Consider the following 24,347-nt stretch of genomic DNA (forward strand, 5'->3'; position numbering starts at 1 on the left):
CTCATGATGGGACAGAACAGCAAAGAAGTTCCAGTCAAGTCAGTCCCAGTGTTTGGGGTCGTAGCCTCAGCCAGAGCTGGTGTTCAAGAGCTCCTCTCTAAACCTCCCTGCTCCCAGAGGATCCTGCTAAAGCTGCTCTGGTCCAAGAGGATTCTGTCACTGCTGTGATTCCTCCATAAACACATTACACCTATGTGAAAAAAAGATTTTGTGGTTGTAAAAATACACACACACACACACACAAACTGTTGTTTTAATAGGAAAATATGTGATAATCTGTAAATATGAAACTTTTTTCTGTTCTAGAGAGGTTACAGTTTATATTTATTACTTTGAATGTTAACTAGAATAATAAAGAATTAAATAATAAACTCACCAGATAAGTATTACTAGGTAAGTAACATCTCAGAGGAGTTATACTGTGTTGCTCTTCATTTGAAGAGCATGAGATCATTTCTATTTTTTAATGTTAATTATAAAAATGCTTCAACATAACTCAGGAAGTGCTCTAGAGAGAATGTATTTAGTACCATTCGAATACAGCATTATATTCTCCCTAATAAAAATATTGGGAGAACCGGTGTAAGTGTGTAGCTGCCCATTGTGCAAATCTCGCGAGAGTTTGGGACCTCCAAAGAAGTGCGTTGACGGTGAATGGCGCGTACAGTGTCCAGCGGAGGGCGCTGCTCCATTTCCCCGGTAGCCAGCGGAGCGCAGTCCCGCAGCAGTACGAGGGGTGCGTTTGATTACTGCACAGCTAAATGGCGGATGAGGACAAGGGGCTGTAGCGCGAACAATAACACCGCACATTCCCAGCAAAGCGTTTCTTAATCGTCTCAGTTTGCCGATGCGAATCCCGCATGCATAGCGTGCAGTCATTCATATGTGGCTATAGCAGTTCACCGACTGAGTTTAGGCACGATTGATCGCGGATTTCAGCGGAGCTCCGGAGGAAGTCGGTCTCTTGATGGTGGTTGTAATATGGGGGACTCGCTCGGTCTGATCGGGAAGCGGCTGCTGCTGTTGCTCAATGACGGGAGCTCCGCGGCGGGAGGATCGGTGGAGCAGGCGGCCTGGCTCCGGGGAACCGTGCGGGCGGTCAGTGTGATCGGGCTGGCGAGCCCAGGGGTGGAGGTGAGACCGACACAACAACAACAACAACAACACACCAACAAAACAAAACCGACCCGTGAGAACAAACGCTGACGCATTCGTCAGTTTCAGTGTGCACGACTGTGAATTATGACTCTAGTTTGCGTGAGAAATGAGGAAGAGATATGTAGTAAACATCTGATGTGTGTTTGAATGCTAGTTAGCTAAGTGGCTAGCTGCAGATATGCTACTTAGACTGTTTTTTGGTGTCATTGATGTTGTCTAGTTAGGCAGCTGACTAGTTTAAGACTGCAGTAGACTTAGTAAATGACCCATTGTGATTAAAAACCGTCCCACACAATAAATGCAGCTATTAAATCAATTAAACATACTGATTATGAATACAAAGGGAAAGGTCATTATTCATGGCGTGTTGGTTGTGAAGTAATATTAATTTTATATGATGGGGGAAAGAGAGCTTTTATAAATGGTTTATTGCAATTCTGAATAAATAGATAAATGCATATAAAATGTGTTCATATTCACACAGGCAAACTTCATTAAACGTCTATTTGTTGATTTTTATTATAAGTTATTATTCATGGATTAAATTTGAATTAGGTAAATTTTATGATCAGTGTATAGAGTACTAGAACCAATGAAATACAGCAGACATTTAGTATATATAGGTATAGGTATGTATATATATATTTCATATATGAACGCTTTATGAATGCTTTGTGTTGTGTATTGGTTTGATCTCATTTTAATTTTCTGATAGGAATGTAGTAGTATGTCTGTCATTACTTATTTGTGTGGCTGACACTTTTGGTGAAATGTACGCTATGGTTCAAAAGATTGGGTTCAGTACAATTTACAGTAAACTTTTTTTTCAGCATTGCATTGATCAAAAGTTACAGTCACAACAACATGTTACCAAATATTTCCATTTCAGATTAATCGAATGTTCAGAAGAACAGCATTAATCAAATAATTCTGGAAAAAAATATTAAGCAGCACAAACATTTTATTAACATTGGTGATGTTTCTTGAGCGACAAATCAGCATATTAGACTGATTTCTGAAGGATCATGTGTAATGGTGATGCTTTGCATCACAGGAATAAATTACATTTTAAAATTAAAATTGAATTTATTTTTAATTGTAGTCATTTTTCACAGTATTGTTTTTTTTGTACTGTAATTTGATCAAATAAATGTAGCTTTTGCAATCTTGAGATTTAGGATTAAATCTTGCTGAACCCAAATCTTTGAATGATAATGTTTGTAACTCCATATAGAGTTATGCAGTAGCTTTATCCTGTTGTTGTCCCTTAAAATGTCTCCACTAATCAAACCAATATCAAACTAAATGCAGTTCTAAAAACTGATTTCTTAAATACTTCATTTTTGAGAGAAATCCTAGTGAGTCTGTTTCACTCACTGTTTTAATAATAGCCATTTAAAAAAATATATGAAATATGAGTTAAAAGGAGTATTTTTCTGGCTTGGTGCTGATGTAGGGATACCTGAGCCCTTATGATCGGGCAGTTTGGGTACATAAGACTAAAAAGTTTGGTCTTATGCTAATTACCGTACTATTCATTGGCAATAGATGACCCATACGAAACTTTGAAGGGTGCTTGTAGACAGCAGCATATCACTTGTCTTAAGTTGTCAACCATGCGTCTTCGTTGTAGGTGTTTGTAGAGTTTTACAACAGCCCTTGGCGGCAGCGCTCATGGGTGCAGGTGTACGGGGATGAGGTGCGAGCCGTTCTCGTGGAGAGTGCCATCGTCTGGGCCAGCTGCAGCGACCCATCGCTCTCCGCTGCTGCTCAGTGGCCAGCCTTGGTGAGTACAGATGCACACTGCACCTCTTTCCATCATTTTTCTGTAAATCGACTCTTAATATAGGTTAAGAAGTGGTATGTACTACAGATAAAATAAGTATGGAACACGTCACCTTTTTTCTCAGTAAATTTGTTTCTGAAGATGCCGTTGACATGAAATTTTCACCAGATGTCGGTTTGTTTTCTTTGTATGTATGGATTACTTGGGTTGTTACCGACATCTGGTGAAAATTTCATGTCAGCAGCACCTTTAGAAACATAAAAATGGTGACGTGTTCAATACTTATTTTGACCGTTGTATATATTGCACTACATCTACATATGTCTGGCACGTTCATGATTTTTTGTAAATTGTCTTTAGATCTCTTGTAAGAATAAAGATATAGTGTCTTCTGGTTTATATTCACTCGTTTGTGCACCCACTGCTGGTTTCCTGAAAGCCATTTGTCTTTCGGCTCAATCTTCAGATGTTCAAACCGCTGGTTGACCGTGTGGGTTTGGGATCCCTGGTTCCTGTGGAGTTCTTTGGAGCAAGAACTTTGACATTTCTCCCTGATGCGAGTTCACTGCACACTTTTGAAGTTGGTGGCTGTCATAAAATCTGCATTGTCATATATTTGCATGTACTAATGCAGAACTTTTTCAGTTAAATGTTCAAATAGAAATAGCTGAAATGGATTATCTTTCTTTCTTCAGACTGAAAAAGATTTTAGACACTCTTTGCTACAAGAGCAGCCGGCTCTTCAAGCTGCCATCAGCAGCTGGCACAGTGACTCGGAGTTGCAGGAGATCCTGCGGAAAGGTCAGTAATAAACTCTAACTCTATAAACTAATGTGCTTGGGTAAACTTACCTGTGCAAAGCCTGAAAGGAAGTCATGCAAGGTATTAAAGGAATATTTTACCCAAAACTGAAAATTTGTTCACCCTCAGGCCATCCAAGATCTAGGTGACACTTTTTCTTCAGTAAAACACACAATACAGAAGATTTTTAGCTGAAACCGTGCTCATTGGTGGTTCATAAAATGCATCACTTTGAGAGTCAAAAACTGGGAACACAAAATGAATACCCATGACTCCAGTTTACAACATTACCTACTTACTGAAGAAAAACAGTCACTTGCGTCTTGGATGGCCTGAAGGTGAGTAAATTAACAGCGAGTTTTAATTTTTGTGTGCACTATGCTTTTAATCCTCCTGTTGTCCTCCATTTGATCCAGACTTGGTTTTTAAACTCTATTTATTCATACATTTTTGTGAATATTTCCCATTTAGGGTCATTAATGTGCATTCAAAGTTTCGACACATAGATGTATTTTGCGAAGGTATTACATAAATGATGACTCTTGTGTTGAGGTCAAATTGACCCTCATTGGTTTCAATGCAGTTTGCCAAAAATCAGCACTAGAAAAACACTAAAGAGTTGGATTAAAAAACAACAAAGCATTTATTGTAGCTTGTCAAACACTGACATATGAAATACGTGGGAACTTTAATTTAAATTTAAGACTCGTAAGTTTTCTTTTTCATTTTTATTTCAAGTTTTCTTGAAATTGAAACCGTCTTCTAAATCAGCCAAGTACAATTCACTGTTTCAAGGTTGAAAAGTGAGTGAAATGAAATGTTTGGTTGTTAGTTTTTTAAATCTCAATTACTAGGCTGTTGCAGCAATGAAAAGAAGGGGCACTTTATTTATATGTACTTGTGGTTATTCTGCAAATTTCACCTCAGTGTACAAGTAGTCATGACCGAATAGTTTTTTAAATTTTTTAACATAAAAATATCTGGGTCAAACATATGAACAATATAGAATGGAATTATTAGATTTCTCTAATAATATATTTTTTTCTCCGTTTTCATGAATGCTTAGTACTTGAGTATTTAACTGACAAGCTGATAATCTAAGCTGTACTTCTTTCCTCTCTTGGACAGGATCTTACACTATTCAGGGTCGGAGAGTGCAGGTGTATCAGCCGGAGTTTGAGAAGCCCTGGGCCCTGGGACTCGTATCTCAGCATGATCCTGTTTCACACATTATGGAGATTACCATGGACCAGGTCCGTGTGAAAGTCAGTACTATGTCTCTTTAGAATCTAGTCAGTGTTACTGGGTTAGAGATAATAAAAGCTGACTTCAATGTGTGGTTTGTTTCAGGGGGAGGAGACACAAGTCGTCGATCCTCGGGTCATTCATGTGATGCATGCTGTGGAACATTTAGAAGAGGTGCGTTGGGTTTCTGTCTCTCCTAGTGTTGTTTAGAGCATAAATTGTCTAATTTAAGACTAGATGATTACCCCATTCCACTAAAATGATTTTTAATTCAATTACAAAGTTAATTTATTTGTATCAGAAATATTTATTTTTTATTAAATGCTACATTTTATTTGCACAACAATAATTTGTAATGTTAGCAATAATACTTGGAAATCATAAAACACATCATAGTCTTTGTTTAGGAGTCACATCTAAGCATCCAGTTTCTTTATACAATCACAAGATGAACTAAAATGGCCATTGAATACATACTGAATATTATATATACACTAACAACTTATACAGTCACATGTTTAGAGTCAGTAAGATTATTTTTTTTGTCTTTGAAAGAAATGAATACTTTTACAAAAGAAACAGTATAACATTAAAAATGTTTCAAAAACTGCTTCAAAGAAATGCTGTTCTTTTGTACTTTATCAAAGAACCGTGAAAAAATGTGTAACTGTTTCCACTAAAATATTAGGCAAATATTAAACCACTGTTTTAAACAATCATAATAAGAAATGTTTCTTGAGCGTCAGCATATTTGAATGATTTCTGAAGGATCGTGTAGGACATTTTGCTTTGAAAGTATATGAATAAGTTACACTTTAAAATCTATTAAAAATGGAAAAATAAATAAATGTAGTTTTGGTATAAGAGACTTCTTTTAAAAACAATAATCTTTGTTATATGTATGGATATGTGTGTGTTAAAAGTAATATGGTCAGACAATTAATTGCGATTAATCGCATCCAAAATAAGAGTTTTTGTGTACATAATATATGTGACCCTGTACCACAAAATCAGTCTTAAGCTGAATAAATAACTTTCCATTGATGTATGGTTTGTTAGGATCAGACAATATTTTGCCGAGATGCAACTGTTTGAAAATCTGGAATCTGAGGGTGCAAAAAAATCTAAATATTGAGAAAATTGCCTTTAAAGTTGTACGAATTTTGTTATGCAAGTTTGGTAATTGATAATGCACCTGGGTCATTTTGCCATATCACATTTCTCATAGAGCCCAGATCGACGCAAGAAGGAGGGTGACGGAGGGAAGGGTGAGGGCAGTCGGCGGCGCCGGACAGCATCTGAAGGAGATGAAGACATTACTCTGAAACGTTTCAAAGGAGCCGGGGAGGGCACCTCTGACAGCCAGAATGGGAATGGCTCCAACAAGGATGCTGAGGCTATGGTAACATGCGTAGAGATGCCGGGAGAGGGAGTAGCGGAGGGAAGAGATGGAGGGGGTGGAGTAGGTGGGAGGGTGACGAACACCTGTAGTCCAGTAGCTTTGCCAAGTCAAGACTCCTCTAACAACAGCAATTCCTCTCAGCAGGAGCACTCCCACATAAGGAGCACAAGTTTTGTCAAGGAGAATGGCAGTTTTGTCCCGAACCAAGACAGGCTATCATCTTCAGTATCAGCGGTGCTTCCTGTGTCCACTCCAACACCTCCTCCATTGAAGCCTGCTCCATCACCCTTTTCTAACACTTTTCCTTCTTTGGGTCAAATGCCCAGCTTGGTGCCCGGGGCCCCTGCCCCTAAATCGTCTCCCACACTCCCAGCAGCCGAGAGGGAGGAGGGAGGTGTTCTTTCAGGGTATCCTAAAACAGCTGCCCTGGTGTCTCCAGGTCCTGTGACCATTTCATCACCTTCCCAAGACCACGCTTCAAGTGTGATTCTCTCTGCTGCCGTAGAAGCAAACCAAAAGCCCAGTATGTGGGGATCAACTCCAGAAGCGAGCCAGGTAGGATACTGATGCTTGTATTTTACTTTGGATCTGTTCATTTATTTAAAAAAATGCAATTCATACATCCAAATGAAAACCCCACTTCTGAAATGAGTTTTCATTCTGAAATTGAAAACTTTCATGTTTTAAAAATGTTTGGTGGAAATAAAATAAAAAAAAAAGATATCAGAATATTTTCTCATAGAAGAAGCATTATTACGTAATTTGGTAAAACTCTATTTTAAGGACTAGTTCTCACTATTGCTGCATATTACTAGCATATTGGCCATTTATTAGTATTTATAAAGCACAAATGAATGCTTTATTCTGCATGACCGTATTCTAGATCCCTAATCCTACTCCATACCCAAACGTAACAACTACCTTACTAACTATTAATAAGCAGCAAATTAGGAGTTTATTGACGGAAAACTCCTAGTTAATAGTGAATTTGTTTCTTAATCTAAAGTGTTAAGAATAATAAAAAAAAAAAGTCTTTAATTAGGCTCTTTGTGTTAAGTGTCATACAGAGTTAGGGACATACTTTAAGTTAGGGAAGCACGATATTATCGGACTGATATCGGAATCGACCGATAATGGCTTTAAATGTAAATATCGGCATCGGCCTGATATAAAAAATTATGCAGATATGTCTTTAACATATAAGTTCTTGTTAAAAACTAACCAAAATTAAAAATATTTTGCTTATAATGTCTGCGCAGGAGAGACTTGGTGGTGTTTCCAAACAAAAGGAAATATATCGGTATCGGCCAAAATGAGTTGAAAAATATCGGATATCAGCAAAAATCCAGTATCGTGCATCCCTGCTTTCATTGTTTTTGGAGGTGCAAGCTCATTACAAGATTCTAGAACTTCATTGCTCATGAAATTAGCACCATTCTTAATATAACATTGAAAATGGATCCTGGTCTCTTTCTTTTGGGGCTTCTATCCAAAAGACAGGCAATGTCACTGACACTTGACGCTAAAATGTATAAATTGTTGGATAAACTGCTACTAGTGGCAAGGAAATGCATCCTTATTAGATGGATAAAAAGCATTCCCCCCTCTGTGGTATAGAGAGATTTTTGTGGTTTTGCCCTATGAGAGGCTAGCAGCTGTGCTGAGGGGTAATATACAGAGTTTTCAAAATGTATGGTCTCCTTTTATAGATCGCTTGCCTCCAGACGTGATAAAAATGGTTATGTGTGTCTATTAGGATTTTGTGGGTGATCCGTTTTCCTCCTCTTTTGTAGGTGGGCTTAAAAATTCATAAAGAATGGTCTTGGTTCTTTTGAGTTCTAATGTTCTGTTTTGATCCAAATGACATGTTTTTTATTACAGGGTTATGTTACTGGAGATATCTAGGGGAATATATATGGATTTTTTTTGTGTGCGCTTCTCTACAGGTTGCGACTGTTAATATTAATACTTATAGATTGTATTATGTTTCTACCCTTTTTTTTCTCTTTTCTTTTGTTTTTTTTTTTAATTAATTACTCTTTTCCTATTAATTATTTATTTATTTAGGGTTTGTTATTTTTATTTATGAGCTACTTTTGTTGTCTGTTGGAAGTAAAATTCATGTCACAATATCTTAAAGATCTGCTCTTAACTGACTGTATTTTTGGAAAGCACATTGTACATTTATCATATTAATTGAAACATTTAGAAAAAAATCTAAGTAAAAGAAAATTAATAAACAAATTAAAAATTAAAATGATTTTGTCTGCTAAAAAGTATAGTACTATGATAACACGATTTAAATAAAACATTTTCAAGAAAACCTTTACATGAAACCCAGACATTTACACATATATATATATATATATATATATGTATGTATATATGTGTGTGTATGTATGTATGTGTGTATATATATATATATATATATATATATATATATATATATAAAATTTGTTAATTTTTAAACAGTGTTATTTTAATATTATGTATATACTTTTATAGTGCTTATTATTTTGAATGGGCTTTTTATTTTAATTTTAATTTTTTTTGTATTTTAATTTTAGTAATTTTGTGTTTTTAGTCATTTTTTATATTTTCTTTTGAGCTATTTCAGGTTCTATTTAGCTTCATTTCCGTACTAGTAATTTTGGTACTTCATCTTATTTTATTTCAGTTAGTTGCCAAGGCATTTTTTTTCATCTATTACTTTTATTTTATTACAGATTTATTTCATTTACCAAAACCAAATTTAATAGTTTTAGATAATAACAACAGCAATGATTTTAACCTTTTTTCCCCCTTTTTCTTTTTGTGGGCACACTTATTAATCTTTAACCATCATTTATTTGGCTTATTTGTATTTCAGAGCCCCAAGACCCCTGCTCTAGCTGCTGCAGGATTTGGTAAACAGTCGAGTGAGGCAGTGTTTGGGGATGTTCCCACACAGGCTAACGGTTCTTCCCAGGAGGACAAGCCTTTTGGCTTTCCTTTTGGAGCTGCGAAGGAGTCGCAGAGGCAGGACTCTGATCCCTCACAGAACCTGTTCTTCCAAATCATGTCTCAGAACCAGAGCATCACACAAGGTCAGTCAAAGGCCTTCACGTCCTTGTCCGAGTGCCCGAACAAGGAGCCGCCCAGCCTGTTCAAGCCTGCCGCTCCCTCCGAGGGGTTCAAAAAGGCTGTTGTGGCTTCTGCATCCGCTGGACTGTTTGGTTCAGCATCTGCCAGTGGCCTGGCACCAATGAAAGAGCAGCCAAAAGTGCCTGATATCAAGCCTGCAGGCAATGGGATCCTAATGAACAAGCCTTTCGGAACGGTTGGGGAGGCGCAAAGCAAACTCCCAGCGGAGGCACAGAAACCCTCTTTGGGATTAGGAACCAGCGGGCTTGGCAGTGCCAGAAATGTTAACAGCTCGAGCCCAGTCAGTGGTTTTGGTCTGCTTGCTGGCAATAAGGTTTCAGAAGCTCACGAGAACCTTTTCCTACAGGGCACCAAGGAAACAAATCCATTTTTCGCTTACGGTGGAGCTGTTTCTCACAGCCCTTTTAGTGCATTGTCAACTCCAAAGTCGTCATCTGTGCTGTCCACCTCTGCTGTTTCACCTTCGGGCAGCTCCAGTCTACTTAGTCAAGATCCTCCTGGTGGTGATGCCAAACCAAACCTGTTCACCATGGCAGAACCTCCTAAGGGAATCTTAGCCCCTCAATTCACTGCTCCTGCTCTCACGACCACTCCATCGTTCACTCCAGCTGCCCAGGATGGACAACAGACGTCCAAATCAAACAAAGACGGTTCAGATGGCAGCCCGGGAACCCGCGTCAGCACCGAAGGCCAAGGTGTTGCTACGCCTTTCGACCAAACCAAGTTTTCTTTGGAGGAACGTAGTCAGTCCATTAAAAGGGATTCAGAGTCCAGTAGCAACAGTGACCTGTCTGATTTGAGCGAGGCGGAGGACAACTCAGGCCAGAGCCAGAAACTTGGGGTTCCTGCAGCCGGTGAAGATAAGAAGAAGACCCAGCCTGCGGCTAAGAGCCGGCCGCGGAGCAAACCCTTCAAAGGTAACGTGCTTGACAACTGCATGATGTTACTCACCCTCATGTCAGTCTAAACCTGTGTGAGTTTCTTTATACTGAATCCAGAATTTTTCTTTCCACCATTTCAAAAAGAAAAAAGAAAAAATGAAAGTATAAGAAGTTAGTTTACTAAAATTGTATTTTATTTAAAATAAGTATTTTAAAAAATGTCCTTTAACCTAATTTTGCTGTAAAATTAAAGTCATGTGTCTAAAGTTATGCTACAAATTTAAAGTTGTTATAAAAAAAAAATCGAGGTTCCTGTGATATTGTTTTTATTGAATTTTGTTTGTTGTTACAGTTTTTGTTTTACAACCAAGTGGCCAGTGGCAGACAGGCCTATGTTTGATCAATTTAGCCTTCTCAAAAGTAAAATCTATAGATATAAAATACTTCAAGCATATCACAATGTTAGTTTAAGCGTTTAATCTAGATAAATGTGTGCTGTTAGGCATTTATCCAATCGTTTGTGCGGAGAGTGGAAGCTAAAGCGCACTTTGCAGGACATGGAGGCGCCAGTGCGCTCACTTGCATTTTTTCTTAACAGTGGAAAACGACTTAAAATGCGCCGTCATTTTTGCTTATAAAGGTAAGAATAATATTAGGGCTGGGCGATAAATAGATTTTATCGATTAACTTGAATGCGTAGTTTGTTGACTTGTTTGAATGAAAATCGTTTTTCTCTTTAACTCCCCTCTGGGCTCCCGTAGTTCCGAATGGGCTCAGCCCTCCCCCCGCGCGTTTGTCATATAGGGTTGGGCCGATAGACGATGAGACCGTCCCTCGCCGATGGCTGATAGACATCACGATGTTAAGCCGGCATCGTGATCCTCCCCCCGCAATCCGCCGCATCCCAGTACCGTGTATGGAAAGACTCCTTAAAGGGAATAAATACGAGATGGGAGGAAAATATATTTCAATTCTTTCTGTCGCAGTTTTATCATTGGATAATCATACTGTATATAAAATTGCGGGCATCAGGGAGCCGGTATTATGCCTGGCATTGAAACTGCTTTTGATTGCACGATTGCTTTTGTTTCATTTCCACTTTCAAGATTCGCGATCACACATACTCTGTTTATACTATAGAGCGGCAGTACTTACTACACATTATACAAGATCAGATGCTTGTCAGTGGTGCTCAGGATCCGCAAATCATTCGTTATCGTCCCGCCAAAGAAAAAACTACAGTCACTGATATTTAATGCTGTTGAATGGTTTGTTTGCACTCTATCAGAACTACCTTCTATATACTGAATAGCAAGATGTTAAACTTGTATTTATTTGAACAATTTTTTTTTGTCATCTGCAGATTGATTTAAAGTAGTTTCAAATCTAAACCAAAAACTCTTTCATTATGTAATCCGTAAATTTTTGAAACTGAACCAACACATTTTTAAGCCTAAATACAATCACCAGAAGCAAAAAACTAAACGTACACTATATTAGCAAACTACACCACGATATTTATTGTCCCCAGAAACTACTTCGGTCCCATTTAGCCACTTGCTAGCAACCAAAACCACTTTAAAGCAAGCCTACAAGGTTAGCATTTAGCATTTAATGAATCAACGTCTCATCAACTAATTTTGAACATGTTTGCCATTAAACATTACAGCAAAAATGCTGTTTTATAAGATAAGTCACTGACAATTTTTAAAGGTTTGGCCTACAAAAATGTGTCATTCCTGCAGTGCCCTATTCATTAGTTGACTGTCTTTGTTTAAAAGTTCTGTCCACCTGCTCTCTAAAGTGTCTGCAATGCCATTAAAAAAAATCCATATCGGTCGACCACCAATCTGTAGTTCATATTGATAGATCAGCTAGCATTCACAGTCATCTGATTTTGTTTTGTTAGCGGGGCAGTCCGTGTTGAAGGACCAGAATAAGGTTCGGCGCTTGAAGCAGTCCGGAGAGTCCTTTTTGCAAGACGGCTCCTGCATTAATGTGGCGCCCCACCTGCACAAATGCCGTGAGTGCCGTCTGGAGCGCTACAGGAAATCCCGCGAGGACGATGACGATGACGACGACCCAAACGTGGCCTGTCGATTCTTCCACTTCCGCAGGTGAATATGATTTCGACAACTACAGGTATGACTAGCTTAACTCTTGGATAGGGTATGAGACTGACACCTTGACTTGTGTTGTAATAGGCTGGCCTTCACTAAGAAGGGAGTCCTTCGTGTGGAAGGCTTTCTGAGCCCGCAGCAGAGTGACAGCATGGCAATGGGGCTTTGGCTCCCCTCCCTCACAGTACAGGAAGGACTTGACCTGGACACGTCCAAATATATTTTAGCAAACGTGGGTGACCAGTTTTGCCAACTGGTCATGTCAGAGAAAGAGGCCATGATGATGGTAGAGCCCCATCGTAAGTAACTGTTTGTTTATCAAAACTGATTACAGCTTGTTCACACAAACTCATTTATAATCTGAATTAATTCTAAAAAAGTGAATAGTTTATCGAGGGCACAAAAAAGCTTCTTGTGGGCATGTAAAAAAAAAAGTCTGTATTTTTTTATTTTTTTTTATTTTAAGGACTGTGTTGTCACTTCGAGAAAATCAATAAAAAAAAAAAACCTGAGAAGATTTTAGATTATACTATATACCAAATAGGGGTGTAACGATACATCGATACGATGTCTGAAAATACAATGCATCGATGCCATGCATAAAATAGCGATATCTGTAGTATAAATGGGTACCTTTATTTTGGCACGGTCCACATGTTTACATAATGTCTGTCTATGCATTACCGCCAACGTGTGCATTCTCATTTAAACTCACGTATCAGGAGGACTCGATATAAAGACTGCCCGAAGGCACAAGATGAGCATAAAAGGCCGCATTTACACTGCATGGTTCAAGTGACCCAATTCAGTTTTTTTTTCTCCCATGTGGCACAGATCGGATATGGCCTACGACCATGTAAGCAGGAAAAAAATCACATGGATTCAGATATTCTCTGATCGGTTTCAGGCCTCATTCATATGTGGAAATAAATCAGATTTGAATCGGATACGTGCATTTGCGCCTGCCGTGTAAGCGGTCAGATCGGATATTCCCCTGTAAATGCGACTCCTACGTCATTGAAAAGTGAGTTTTAATAAACATTTCGCTGTACAGACATACTTGTAACAAAGGAGACATCTCTAGTTGAGTAGCAGAGTATTCATTTTGTTTGTTTGTGTTAAATAAAAGACGATCTGATGCTGAAATGTGCTGCTGTTGTCAGTGACGCTGCTCACGCACAGACGAGCGCTTCAGTCCCGTTCCATTGAAACCACAAAATAAAATGTCCCTGCCTTTGATATGCAATCACTGATGAACGCATTTGGTTTTAATTACAAAAAAAAAACAGACAATGTGACATGCCAACAATATCTACCACCAGAGTATTCCACTCGCAAGCTTTCAGCGGAGCTGCGTAGCCTACATCAAGGTCCTGAAGAATTTGTAGTAGACTATATTATTATTTTGATGTATAGATGTAACTATTGCATTAAAAATGTTTCTATATGAATGCCATGTCGATAAATTAAACTCAATGTACTATTCAAATTGATTTGTGATGTCATATGCTATTTTTGGCTTGTTTTACCAAGTGCAGTGTAAAAAGCACACATCGGATATGGGTCACTTTTAAAAGAAATGTAAGCACGTCGTCCAAAAAATCGGATATAGTCACAAAATCGGAATTGGTCACCAAGTTTGCGTAACAGTCGAGCGCTGTCTGAAGTTTTCTGCGCACACTCATCTACTCGTGCGAATACTACATTGAGCTCTCTTACGCTTTTTTGTGCATAGATGAATGAATACAGACAAAATGGGCGAATATCCAAGTAAACAGTCTGTATGTTTTAACAAAAACAGCTAAGAAAACGTGTAGTAGTATATTAAATCCATGCTTTCATTCTTAAAGTGAAACTAAACTAATAATAAATCTAATGCTGTCAAAGAAAAATACAAGTGCTCACTGCTCCTGACTAAATAACCTTTGTAACATCAAAAATGATTAATCTATATTTAATTTATACAGTGAAGACTATGTAGTTATTTTACATTTAATTATTACATTTCTGTAGCGTAGGCCTACCTGAAAACCTGTAGTAGCCAGAACTGTTTCTCCAATTGTTTAATTTCTTAAAGTGTAGGCCTATTTATTTTATTTTTTTATATTTTTTTGTGTGTGAATGTGCCAATTGAGGTACAGGATATGAAAATTTCAGATAAATGTTAATGTTATATATTCTGGTTGCATTTTTGAGTTAATAAAAATGTAGATGGTTGTTTAAAATAGGTATATAATATCATAATATCGATATACTCTTGTGTAGAATCGTATCGTATTATTTTTTGAGGTATCTGCAAATATCGTATCGCTGGGTATGAGAATCGATATCGTATCGTGACGAACCATCTGATTTACACCTCTAATACCAAATATAGAGGTGAAAATATTACTCTATGAACCATTTATGTGTAGATAAATGTGTAGAAACCCTGTGTGTGTGTGTGTATATATATATATCTATATCTCTCTCTGTGATTTTGCAGAAAAAGTGGCATGGAAGCGAGCTGTGAGGGGAGTTAGAGAAATGTGCGACGTGTGTGAAACAACGCTGTTCAACATCCACTGGGTGTGTCGCAAATGCGGCTTCGGCGTTTGTCTCGACTGCTACCGGCTACGCAAGAACAGGCCACCTGAAGGTAGATATGACAAAGGATCAGCCACATTCATGAAGCTACCATCATATTTGATACAAGAGCACTGTCTTGTGTCATGTACGTTCATTGCATCATATCTCTGACTCTCACTTCTGCTCTTACTGTAGACGAGAGTCCGGAAGAAGATGTGTTCTCATGGCTGAAGTGTGCTAAAGGCCAGCCACATGAACCACAGAACCTCATGCCAACTCAAATTATACCTGGCACAGGTTAGTGCATTTAACCGTGTTAAAAATATATGAAATCACAGTAACTGGAGCTCAGTTTTATCGTCTCCTTGTATCCCTTTAGCCTTGTACAGCATCGGTGACATGGTACATGCTGCCAGAGGTAAATGGGGGATCAAAGCGAACTGCCCCTGCACTAGTCGACATAACAAACCCTTGGTGCGGCCCAGTGCTCCAAATGGCTTTTCGCAGGTAAGACATCTCCAAAACATTTGAATTGAAAGTAAATTATATCTGTAATGCTCTTAGATGTTTTTGTCTGTTCTCATCTTGTGTCTCATGTTTGGTGCAGTCGGGTGCAGCTAACAGTGTGGGGAACGGAGCCACTTCCACTTCAGCCACAACCCGTCCGAACGGGGAACCAGCAGCGGGTGCAGTAGTCAAAACAGAGCCTGTTGAAGAGGCGGGCAGTGCTGACACAACGTCAGGCTCCAGTGGCATAAACAGCAGCACTTCTAGCCCTGCTCCTGCCCCAATACCAGCTGCTAAAGATGGCAAGGGCAGTTCCTCAGCCCTTCACTGGCTGGCCGACCTGGCCACACAAAAGGAGCCCAAAGGTGAGACTAAGTTTAAAGCAGTGAACAGTTAGTGGATGGCACATATGGACGTGCTTAATAACAGTGGTTATCAACTAGTTTTGCTTCAGGACCTTGAATTTAGCCTACATTTGACCAAAATGATCATGGACTTTATATATATTATTTTTATTTAGTATATTAGGGCTGTCAGAATGGCTGAAAATTAGAATTTTGTATTCAAATATTACCAATATTTGAATTCTATTCGAATTTAAAAGGCATACTTTCAGTTAGGGGGCAAAAGTTTTTGGCTTCTCTCTTGAGGCCACAAGAGGGCGAATCGTGCAAAATATTGCCATACATGCGATAAAATATGCGTTCTGTGAACGGCTTGGTTTCGGTTTTGCCGTAAACAAGATCTTCTCCACAGTGATGTTCTCTGTTTCCGCAATATTTTGAATGAACCACACAGCTCATCATCGCATCTCGTGTGCCACTGATAAGGTTGCCTGACGCACACCTAAAATTCAAATGCAACATTTTTGCTTTCGAATGTGGATTTTTATTTAATTTCGACAAATATTTTTGAAATTCACATTTTTATTTGACAGCCTTATAGTATATATTATTTGGTACTAGGGATGCACGATATTATCTGACTGATAATATCGGAATTGGCCGATAATGACTTTAAATGTGAATATCGGAATCGGCCTGATATAAAAAATTATGCTGATATGTCTTGCCGATAAGAGGAATGGGTTAACTCACATGTGCTCAGGGTGTACTAGTGATTAGATCACGTCAGCAGTGTGGCTCATTCTTGAAGCAAAGTTTTGTCTGAATTAGTGTTGGGCGATATGGTAATTTTTCATATCGTCGTATCGCCAGCCTGTGAGATCGCCGATACACGATATTATCGTGCATGGGTTATTTCATAACCATTTGGTGATTTTATACCGCGCGTGCGTGTGAGAGAGAGAGAGAGAGAGAGCGAGAGCCTGGAAGTACCAATAACCGAAATAATATACTTTCAAACATACTGAAAAACTAGCATGTTAAATATAAAAATATTTAAAACAGTTAGTTCAGCAGACATGGACCGCACATCCTACTGTGACAAGTTTGCCGCATCGGCGCGTAAGTTACTAGTCTAAAAATCAGTCAAGGTGAAAATCAAAAGTAGTTTGTGTTGGACATAAACGAACATGTTAAAGATAAAAGTATTTTCAGGTAAGTGCATTTCAGGGGGGAAATGCAGCTATTGATATAGTTTTAGTTATTTTCAAAGCTTCAATGTACTGTTAAAAAATTATTATCATTATTTTTTATTTATTTCTTTTTTTTTTTTTTTTTTTTTCCTTTCTTTTTTTTCTTTTTTTTTTTTTTTTTTTTTTTTTGGCCTGTCAGTAACACAGATAACACATGACAGTACGTATGTGTAGTTATGCTATCATCATTCACAGCCTTTTTTTTTTTTATATTATTTTTTTTTTATTAATTAATTAATTAAATTTTATATACCCTTTTATTTAACCATACTATGACCGACAAGACCAGGGGACAGAGAAAACAAGAGAGAGAAAAAAAAAAAAAAAATAATAATAATAATAATAATAATAATAAAATAATAATTATAATTATAATGATAATAATAAAAATAATAATAATAATAAAAATAAAAAAAAAGGAATTAGAAAAAAAAAAAAAAATTGTGGATAATTTTATCCACAATTTTTTATTTATTTCTAATAAAGTTCTTGTTAAAAACTAACCAAAATGTAAAAATATTTTGATTATAATTTCTGCACAGGAGAGACTTGGTGTTGTTTCCAAACAAAAGGAAATATATCGGTATCGGCCAAAATGAGTGGAAAAATATCGGCATATCAGATATCGGCAAAAATCCAATATCGTGCATCCCTATTTGGTACATTTGAGCAGAGATGTTTATTATTATATTTATAATTATGGGCATTGTTATTATAATAAACTGCAATAATAATAAATAACTTTATTTGTATAACACCATTCATATAGAAGAAATGCAACTTTATGGTTAAATTTACATCAAGTACGAAGTTATTCAGAGAAACAGATGAAAAATACCATAATTAATGTAATTTGAAACCCATTTTGTAGTTAATAAAAAAAATGTAATTGTATACATGGAATACCAGGTAAAAAACAAACAAACAATGCTTTCAAAAGAAATATAAAGAGAGAAATTAAAAGTAACATGAATTTGCAGTAAAACAGCATATAGTTTGATCTTATTTATCTTGCTATCCTAACTGTGCATGATTATATGGCACTAGCAACATTTTGATATTTTCCTTTTCCTGGCATTGTTTTTACACTTGCTGTCTGCAAACTTGTGATTCAATTTTGTTCCCTTAACAATGCTTTAGAACCACTATACATAACGTTTCTGGTAAACCTTTGGTAAATCTTTACAAGGGCTCTTTGCAGACACAACGTGCTCAGGCTTTTGCTCTTGTTTTGTCTCAGAGTCTCTGCGCTCCGTGATGGGTCGTGACTCTCGTGCTCCATTTGGTCTGGACTCCTTCGGCACCCTTTCCAAACCCTCAGGGTCCAGTCCCAAGCTCTTCAATAGTCTGCTGCTGGGCGCTGGCCCTTCCCAACCCAAAGCAGAGGGCACTAGCCTCCGGGATCTGCTGAACTCTGGTCCTGGGAAGCTCCCGCAGGGTCCCACCGAAGGAGGTGTTCCTTTCCCTTCAGTGTTCTCCACTGCTGGTGTACGTGACCGTGCTTTAACTTTATCTTTATGTTTTGAGGAATATTTCTTATTATTATCAGTGTTGAAAACCGTTGTGCTGCTTCAATTATACATTTTCAGCATTCTTATAAATAGACAGTTAAAAAGAACAAAGTAAATGGAAGATTTAAATTTTAATTTAATCAATTTAATGCGCCCTTTCAGAATAAAAGTATTAATTTCTTAAATTCTTACTGACAACAAAATTTTAAACTGTAATGTAAATGTTGTTAAGACATAGACATAAGAAAATGAATGTTCTTAATGTGTTTTTATTTATATATTTTTGTTCTTTCACTCCTAAGCAGGCTGATAAAATGAAGGGAGGTCTTCCTAACTTCCTGGATCATATCATTGCATCAGTGGTGGAGACGAAGAAGGCAGAGGGTCGACGTGTGTCAGGGTCAGCAGAAGGCAGCGAGTCGGGGACTGCTCCTCGCAGAGAGGGCTTGATGGGTCTCAGTGTATTAGACCCCCACACTTCGCACTCCTGGCTGTGTGATGGCCGCTTGCTCTGCCTGCAGGACCCCAGCAACAGCAACAACTGGAAGATCTTCAGAGAGTGCTGGAAACAAGGACAGGTGAGCGCTGAAGGCCAAATGGATGCACATTTATTTGGTCAGTTTCATTCTGCTGATGCTAATAACCTTTTCTTGTTTAGCCTGTGCTGGTCTCAGGCATACACAAAAAGCTTAAGACTAACTTATGGAGGCCAGAGTCCTTCAGTGAGGAGTTTGGAGACCAGGATGTGGACCTGGTCAACTGTAGGAACTGCGCCATCATCTCTGATGTCAAAGTCCGAGAATTCTGGGATGGCTTCCAGGTCATTTCCAGTGAGTACAGACACTTTAACATCTGAGCAAGCCTGGATCTTTTTATTGTTGATTTGACTATTAACATCTTTAATCGTTATGAACTATGAAACCACTTTAATCTGGTGGTCTTTTATATTCTTCTCTGTTCTCTAGAGCGGTTGCAGGGTGGAGATGGCCAACCTATGGTACTAAAACTTAAAGACTGGCCTCCTGGAGAAGATTTCAGAGACATGATGCCCACTCGGTAGGTTTGCTGACATGTTATTTGGTGCTATACCTGGTGGTCCACCGATTTTTATTTATTTTTTATTGCTGATGCCGATATCTTGGAGAGCATGGTGGCTGTTGGGCAGTAAGAAGCCAATATATATAGCGCAATGTTTAATTTAAGGATAGTAAAAACACAACAATTGCTGAAAATTAAATTTATATTTATTTTACATAATAATTTCTAGATTGTCATTTGAAAATGAATAAATATGAAAAAATATTAACTTGATAAAAAGGCCATTATTTAGATGCTAACTTCTTTCTGAAATTCTATTATAGTATTTTTCACAAATAAAGAAACGCTTCTACGAGTTAGCGCTAGTGTTGTCACGATACCAAAATTTTGACTTCGATACGATACCTGACTAGTCTCTCAATACTACTACTGAACCGATATCACAACCAAAACATAAGACAACAGGAACAGTAATTAAATAATAGATGATGCACTTGGAATTTGTAGTTCATTATTTGATCTATTAATTTTAAAAACTAATAATAATAATGATAAAATAAAAACAAAGTCATATGCCACCTGCCACCAAAAAGGCAGTAGCATTTTAACAGTAGCATTCAATTAAGAGATAAGAAATTGAATAAAGTAATCAAAATGAATATAAAGTTTGGCAGGCCAGTGTTCAGAAGGGTTGTAGGGTTCAGGGTTCAGAAGCAGAGCACTGAACACACACTGTCCTGCTGTCGCACATTGACGAAACTAACGAAATATGGCTTATTAAAACACTGTCATTCTTAAAGTGGAAGTGAAGCAGTCAGTCAAGTTTACATTATTTAGTAAATTGATTTCCACTTTAATTAAAAAATATATAACAAACACAATTAATGTAACCGTTTTAAAGAAAAAAAGGATGTTTTGTTATAGCTTTTGCAACAAGTGCGCCAGCATCTTGCAGTACCACCGCGTGTGACGTCACGGGGGCTGTTTGCTCCGCTGGCCAGTAAAGTAATAGAAGCATTTCTTTACATTTTGAACACACATGTTATTTTAACACACAAATGTTTTGATTTTCACCATAATTTGGATGAATATTCAACATATACAATATCTAAATCAATATCACTTCATCTCAAAGTTTTGATCATTGTATGAGGCGCAACGTGATGTAATCAAATAATGCTTCATACATTATCGTTCATGTGGCATCTTATGTCAGACCTTTCAGACATATGTGACCCTGGACCACAAAAGCAGTCTTAAGTCGCTGGGGTATATTTGTAGCAATAGCCAAAAATACATTGTATGGGTCAAAATTATAAATTTTACTTTTATGCCAAAAATCATTAGGATATTAAGTAAAGATCACGTTCCATGAAGATATTTAGTAAATTTCCTACTGTAAATATATCAAAACTTAATTTTTGATTAGTAATATGCATTGCTGAGAACTTCATTTGAACAACTTTAAAGGCGATTTTCTCAATATTTAGATTTTTTTGCACTCTCAGATTCCAGATTTTCAAATAGTTGTAAATGTCATATCATAACACTCCATACATCAATGGAAAGCTTATTTATTCAACTTTCAGATGTGTTAATCTCAATTTTGAAAAATGTTCACTTATGACTGGTTTTGTGGTTCAGGGTCACATATTTGCATTACACTGGCTCGTTCACCAGTAGTGGTGTGTAACATTTTATGTTCACCTGCGAATTTACCTGCTGTTATGAGAATGCAGTTTAACTAATCTATGTGAATAATCGGGCTAGTGCTGCCTTATCGTTCTCACGTGCTTTAAGCCTTGTCAGTTTAAACATTAAAGCGAAAGAGATTTCAATACGGTACTCGCGCGCTGTGACAGATTGTTTCTTTGCACACACACACACACACACACACACACAGGACTTGGGACAAAATTTCAGGCCGGGAAATCTCACACTCATCCAGGCCATCCCATAAACCCACAAAAAAAATTTAAACCACGGACAACAATATTTTCTGTATGACCATCATCATAATCACATAAAAAGTTTAAATCTGTAGCCTGAGGCCATGCAAAATAATTCAAGGTTATCACTTGAATTTCCAATTTCCTTTTTAGTCTCTTCATTTCCCCTGACATCTCTTTGTCCCTTATGTGTATGTTTACTTTTTTCAATCTTTTTTTTTTTTTTTTATCAACACATCTCCACCTTGTTGCAAAACAACCACCTCATTTTAATTTGTTTGCACATAGTATACTTTTATTTTAGAAATAATTATTACATTAGGACCATTTGTTATTGTTTTATCGTACCTAAATGTACAATAATAGCTACATCCTTTATCTTTATAGAAAAAATCTTTTTGCATTATCGTGGGTCATGTTTTGTCCTATAAGGACAATTAACCATGGTATTATTAGGCCTATGGTAAAAGTAACCATGTTTTGTTTTTTGGCAGACTGATTACCAATTGTGTAACCAGAGTTTAACTACAAATACCATGGTGAACTATATAGTGTAAAACCATTGTTAATTTGTGGTTACCATGGTTTAACTATAGTAACCATGTTAATTAAAAGCAGGCTGTGTTAAAGGTAACGCATTACAAGTAATGCAAGCTATGTAATCGGATTACTTTAAGTAACTAGTAAAGTAACTTATTACTTTTAAATTTGCAAGAATATATCTGGGTAACTTTATTCAAATAAGTAACTCACGTTACTTTTTTCCATTTATTGACAACTTGCAGTTGCCAGAAATAGTTTTTTTTTACTTTTTATTATTAAAAAAACAAATAAGCAAGCCCAGCTCAGGTGACAAAAAGTTAGACATAAGTAAATGTAATGCATTACTTTCCATAAAAGTAACATAATTAATTACTTTTTAATGGAGTAATGCAATTGTGTAATACATTACTTTTAAAAGTAACTTTCCCCAACGCTGATCGCAATACCTTTTTAGTTACGGTATGTTGTGTGTATATAACACTATTTAGCTCTAATTTGACATACATGAACATGAATATAGCATAGCAACAGCAAACTGGATATAGCACAGCAAGGTTAGTGGAAGTAAATAGTTTTTAGATATTCAGACTTGTTTAAATGCATATCTGCTGAATGCGGGTAGTAGATGTGGAAGCATTACACTGTTTGCCTTTATCATTAACAATAGTAAAGCCAATGCTTACAATACATTCATACACTCTTAACCAATTCTGTTTAAAAGCTCTGTCATAATTTGTGACCCTGGACCACAAAACCAGTCACAAGTTTTTGAAATTTTTAGAAATTGAGATTTCTGCACCATCTGAAAGCTGAATAAATAATAATACTGAGAAAATCGCCTTTTAAAGTTGTCTAAATTAAGGTCTTGGCTATGCATATTACAGATCAAAAATTAAGTTTTGACACATTTACGGTAGGAAATTCCCTAAATATCTTCATGGAACATAATCTATACTTAATATCCTAATAATTTTTGTCACAACAGAAAAAATTATGTTTTTGACCCATACAATGTATTTTTGGCTATTGCTACAAATATACCCCAGCGATTTAAGACCTGGTATACAGAGGCCATAAAATAATGGCATCCCTTTATCATTAAGCATGTTTTATTAGATTGTGCTGGTTTGAACTCTTTAAAAAAAAAACTCTTCAAAAGAGTTAACTGAATAGAGTTTTAGCAACAAAAAAAAACATGATATTTCTCGCCATGAAGAAGCTGGAATGGTGTTAAACACAAACAAACACATTTTAAAATAATGAAGATGGGAGCTCTGTGCATTCAGCGTTGTCAAAATAAAAGTCCTGTGCACTGACAAGTTTCCACTTCTGACATATTGGCCAAACATTGCTGAAACGATGCTGATAATTAAAAAAATGGCAAATATCAGCCTATAATATTGGCCTTGGCAACATATCGGTCGACCACTGCCTATGGCATCCTCGCTTGGGAGCAGCCGGTTTTTATGAATTGGCTTACTTATGTTCTCCTGTTTGCAGGTTTGATGATCTCATGGAGAACCTTCCTCTGCCAGAGTACACAAAGAGAGATGGCCGTCTCAACTTGGCCTCTCGTCTTCCAAACTTCTTTGTTCGGCCAGATCTGGGTCCTAAAATGTACAACGCCTATGGTAAGAGATCTGCATTCAACATCCTCGCCACTGCTTCTGAGGAATGCACTGGCAGCTCTTTAACCTCTTCCCTTTGCCGTGTCCCTCCCAGGTCTGATCTCCACAGAAGACAGGAGGGTCGGCACCACTAACCTGCATCTGGACGTATCCGATGCGGTCAACGTAATGGTGTATGTGGGCATCCCAGAAGGAGACAGCGACCATGAAAAAAGTAAGCATTTAGCTATTGTTTATGTGTGTTAAGGTTTTTTGTGTATGTGTATTTTGACGCAGCAATACAACAGTTCTTGTTGATTTTTGTAGCAAATATAATTAAGCTATTATTTCTGTTCATAGATATGGCTGCAGTTTTCTTTTGTTCATTTGTAACATATATAAAATGTTGGACTTTTTTGCCCCTGTGCTGTACAAGTAATTTTGCAGTCTGTTTTTCATACTTTGACACACATTATTGTGTTTATATTGG

At 37.2% G+C, this 24,347-nt stretch overlaps 1 protein-coding gene across 11 annotated transcripts in view; it reads left to right on the top strand.

Moving 5' to 3' along the window:
- The first annotated feature begins 672 nt into the window (after positions 1 to 672).
- The window catches only part of LOC306883429 (lysine-specific demethylase 3B-like), a 32,679-nt gene continuing 9,004 nt past the window's right edge, over positions 673 to 24,347 (top strand). The window contains exons 1-21 of one of the 11 annotated variants that reach the window (XM_079438685.1): positions 714 to 1,134; positions 2,792 to 2,944; positions 3,411 to 3,524; positions 3,640 to 3,745; positions 4,874 to 5,010; positions 5,096 to 5,164; positions 6,219 to 6,392; positions 6,534 to 6,947; positions 9,262 to 10,453; positions 12,327 to 12,534; positions 12,622 to 12,836; positions 15,023 to 15,175; positions 15,301 to 15,402; positions 15,485 to 15,612; positions 15,713 to 15,977; positions 18,450 to 18,697; positions 19,026 to 19,298; positions 19,379 to 19,550; positions 19,686 to 19,776; positions 23,751 to 23,881; positions 23,973 to 24,092. In XM_079438685.1, the coding sequence (XP_079294811.1) occupies positions 982 to 1,134; positions 2,792 to 2,944; positions 3,411 to 3,524; positions 3,640 to 3,745; positions 4,874 to 5,010; positions 5,096 to 5,164; positions 6,219 to 6,392; positions 6,534 to 6,947; positions 9,262 to 10,453; positions 12,327 to 12,534; positions 12,622 to 12,836; positions 15,023 to 15,175; positions 15,301 to 15,402; positions 15,485 to 15,612; positions 15,713 to 15,977; positions 18,450 to 18,697; positions 19,026 to 19,298; positions 19,379 to 19,550; positions 19,686 to 19,776; positions 23,751 to 23,881; positions 23,973 to 24,092 (4,618 nt within the window). In that variant the 5' untranslated portion in view covers positions 714 to 981. Of the gene's footprint in view, positions 1,135 to 2,791; positions 2,945 to 3,410; positions 3,525 to 3,639; positions 3,746 to 4,873; positions 5,011 to 5,095; positions 5,165 to 6,218; positions 6,948 to 9,261; positions 10,454 to 12,326; positions 12,535 to 12,621; positions 12,837 to 15,022; positions 15,176 to 15,300; positions 15,403 to 15,484; positions 15,613 to 15,712; positions 15,978 to 18,449; positions 18,698 to 19,022; positions 19,299 to 19,378; positions 19,551 to 19,685; positions 19,777 to 23,750; positions 23,882 to 23,972; positions 24,093 to 24,347 lie in introns of all 11 variants that reach the window. The other 10 variants (XM_079438686.1, XM_079438687.1, XM_079438680.1 and 7 more) reach the window with 10 other exon arrangements.

Source organism: Barbus barbus (genome assembly GCF_936440315.1).
Source record: "Barbus barbus genome assembly, chromosome: 17".
Lineage (NCBI taxonomy): Eukaryota > Metazoa > Chordata > Actinopteri > Cypriniformes > Cyprinidae > Barbus > Barbus barbus.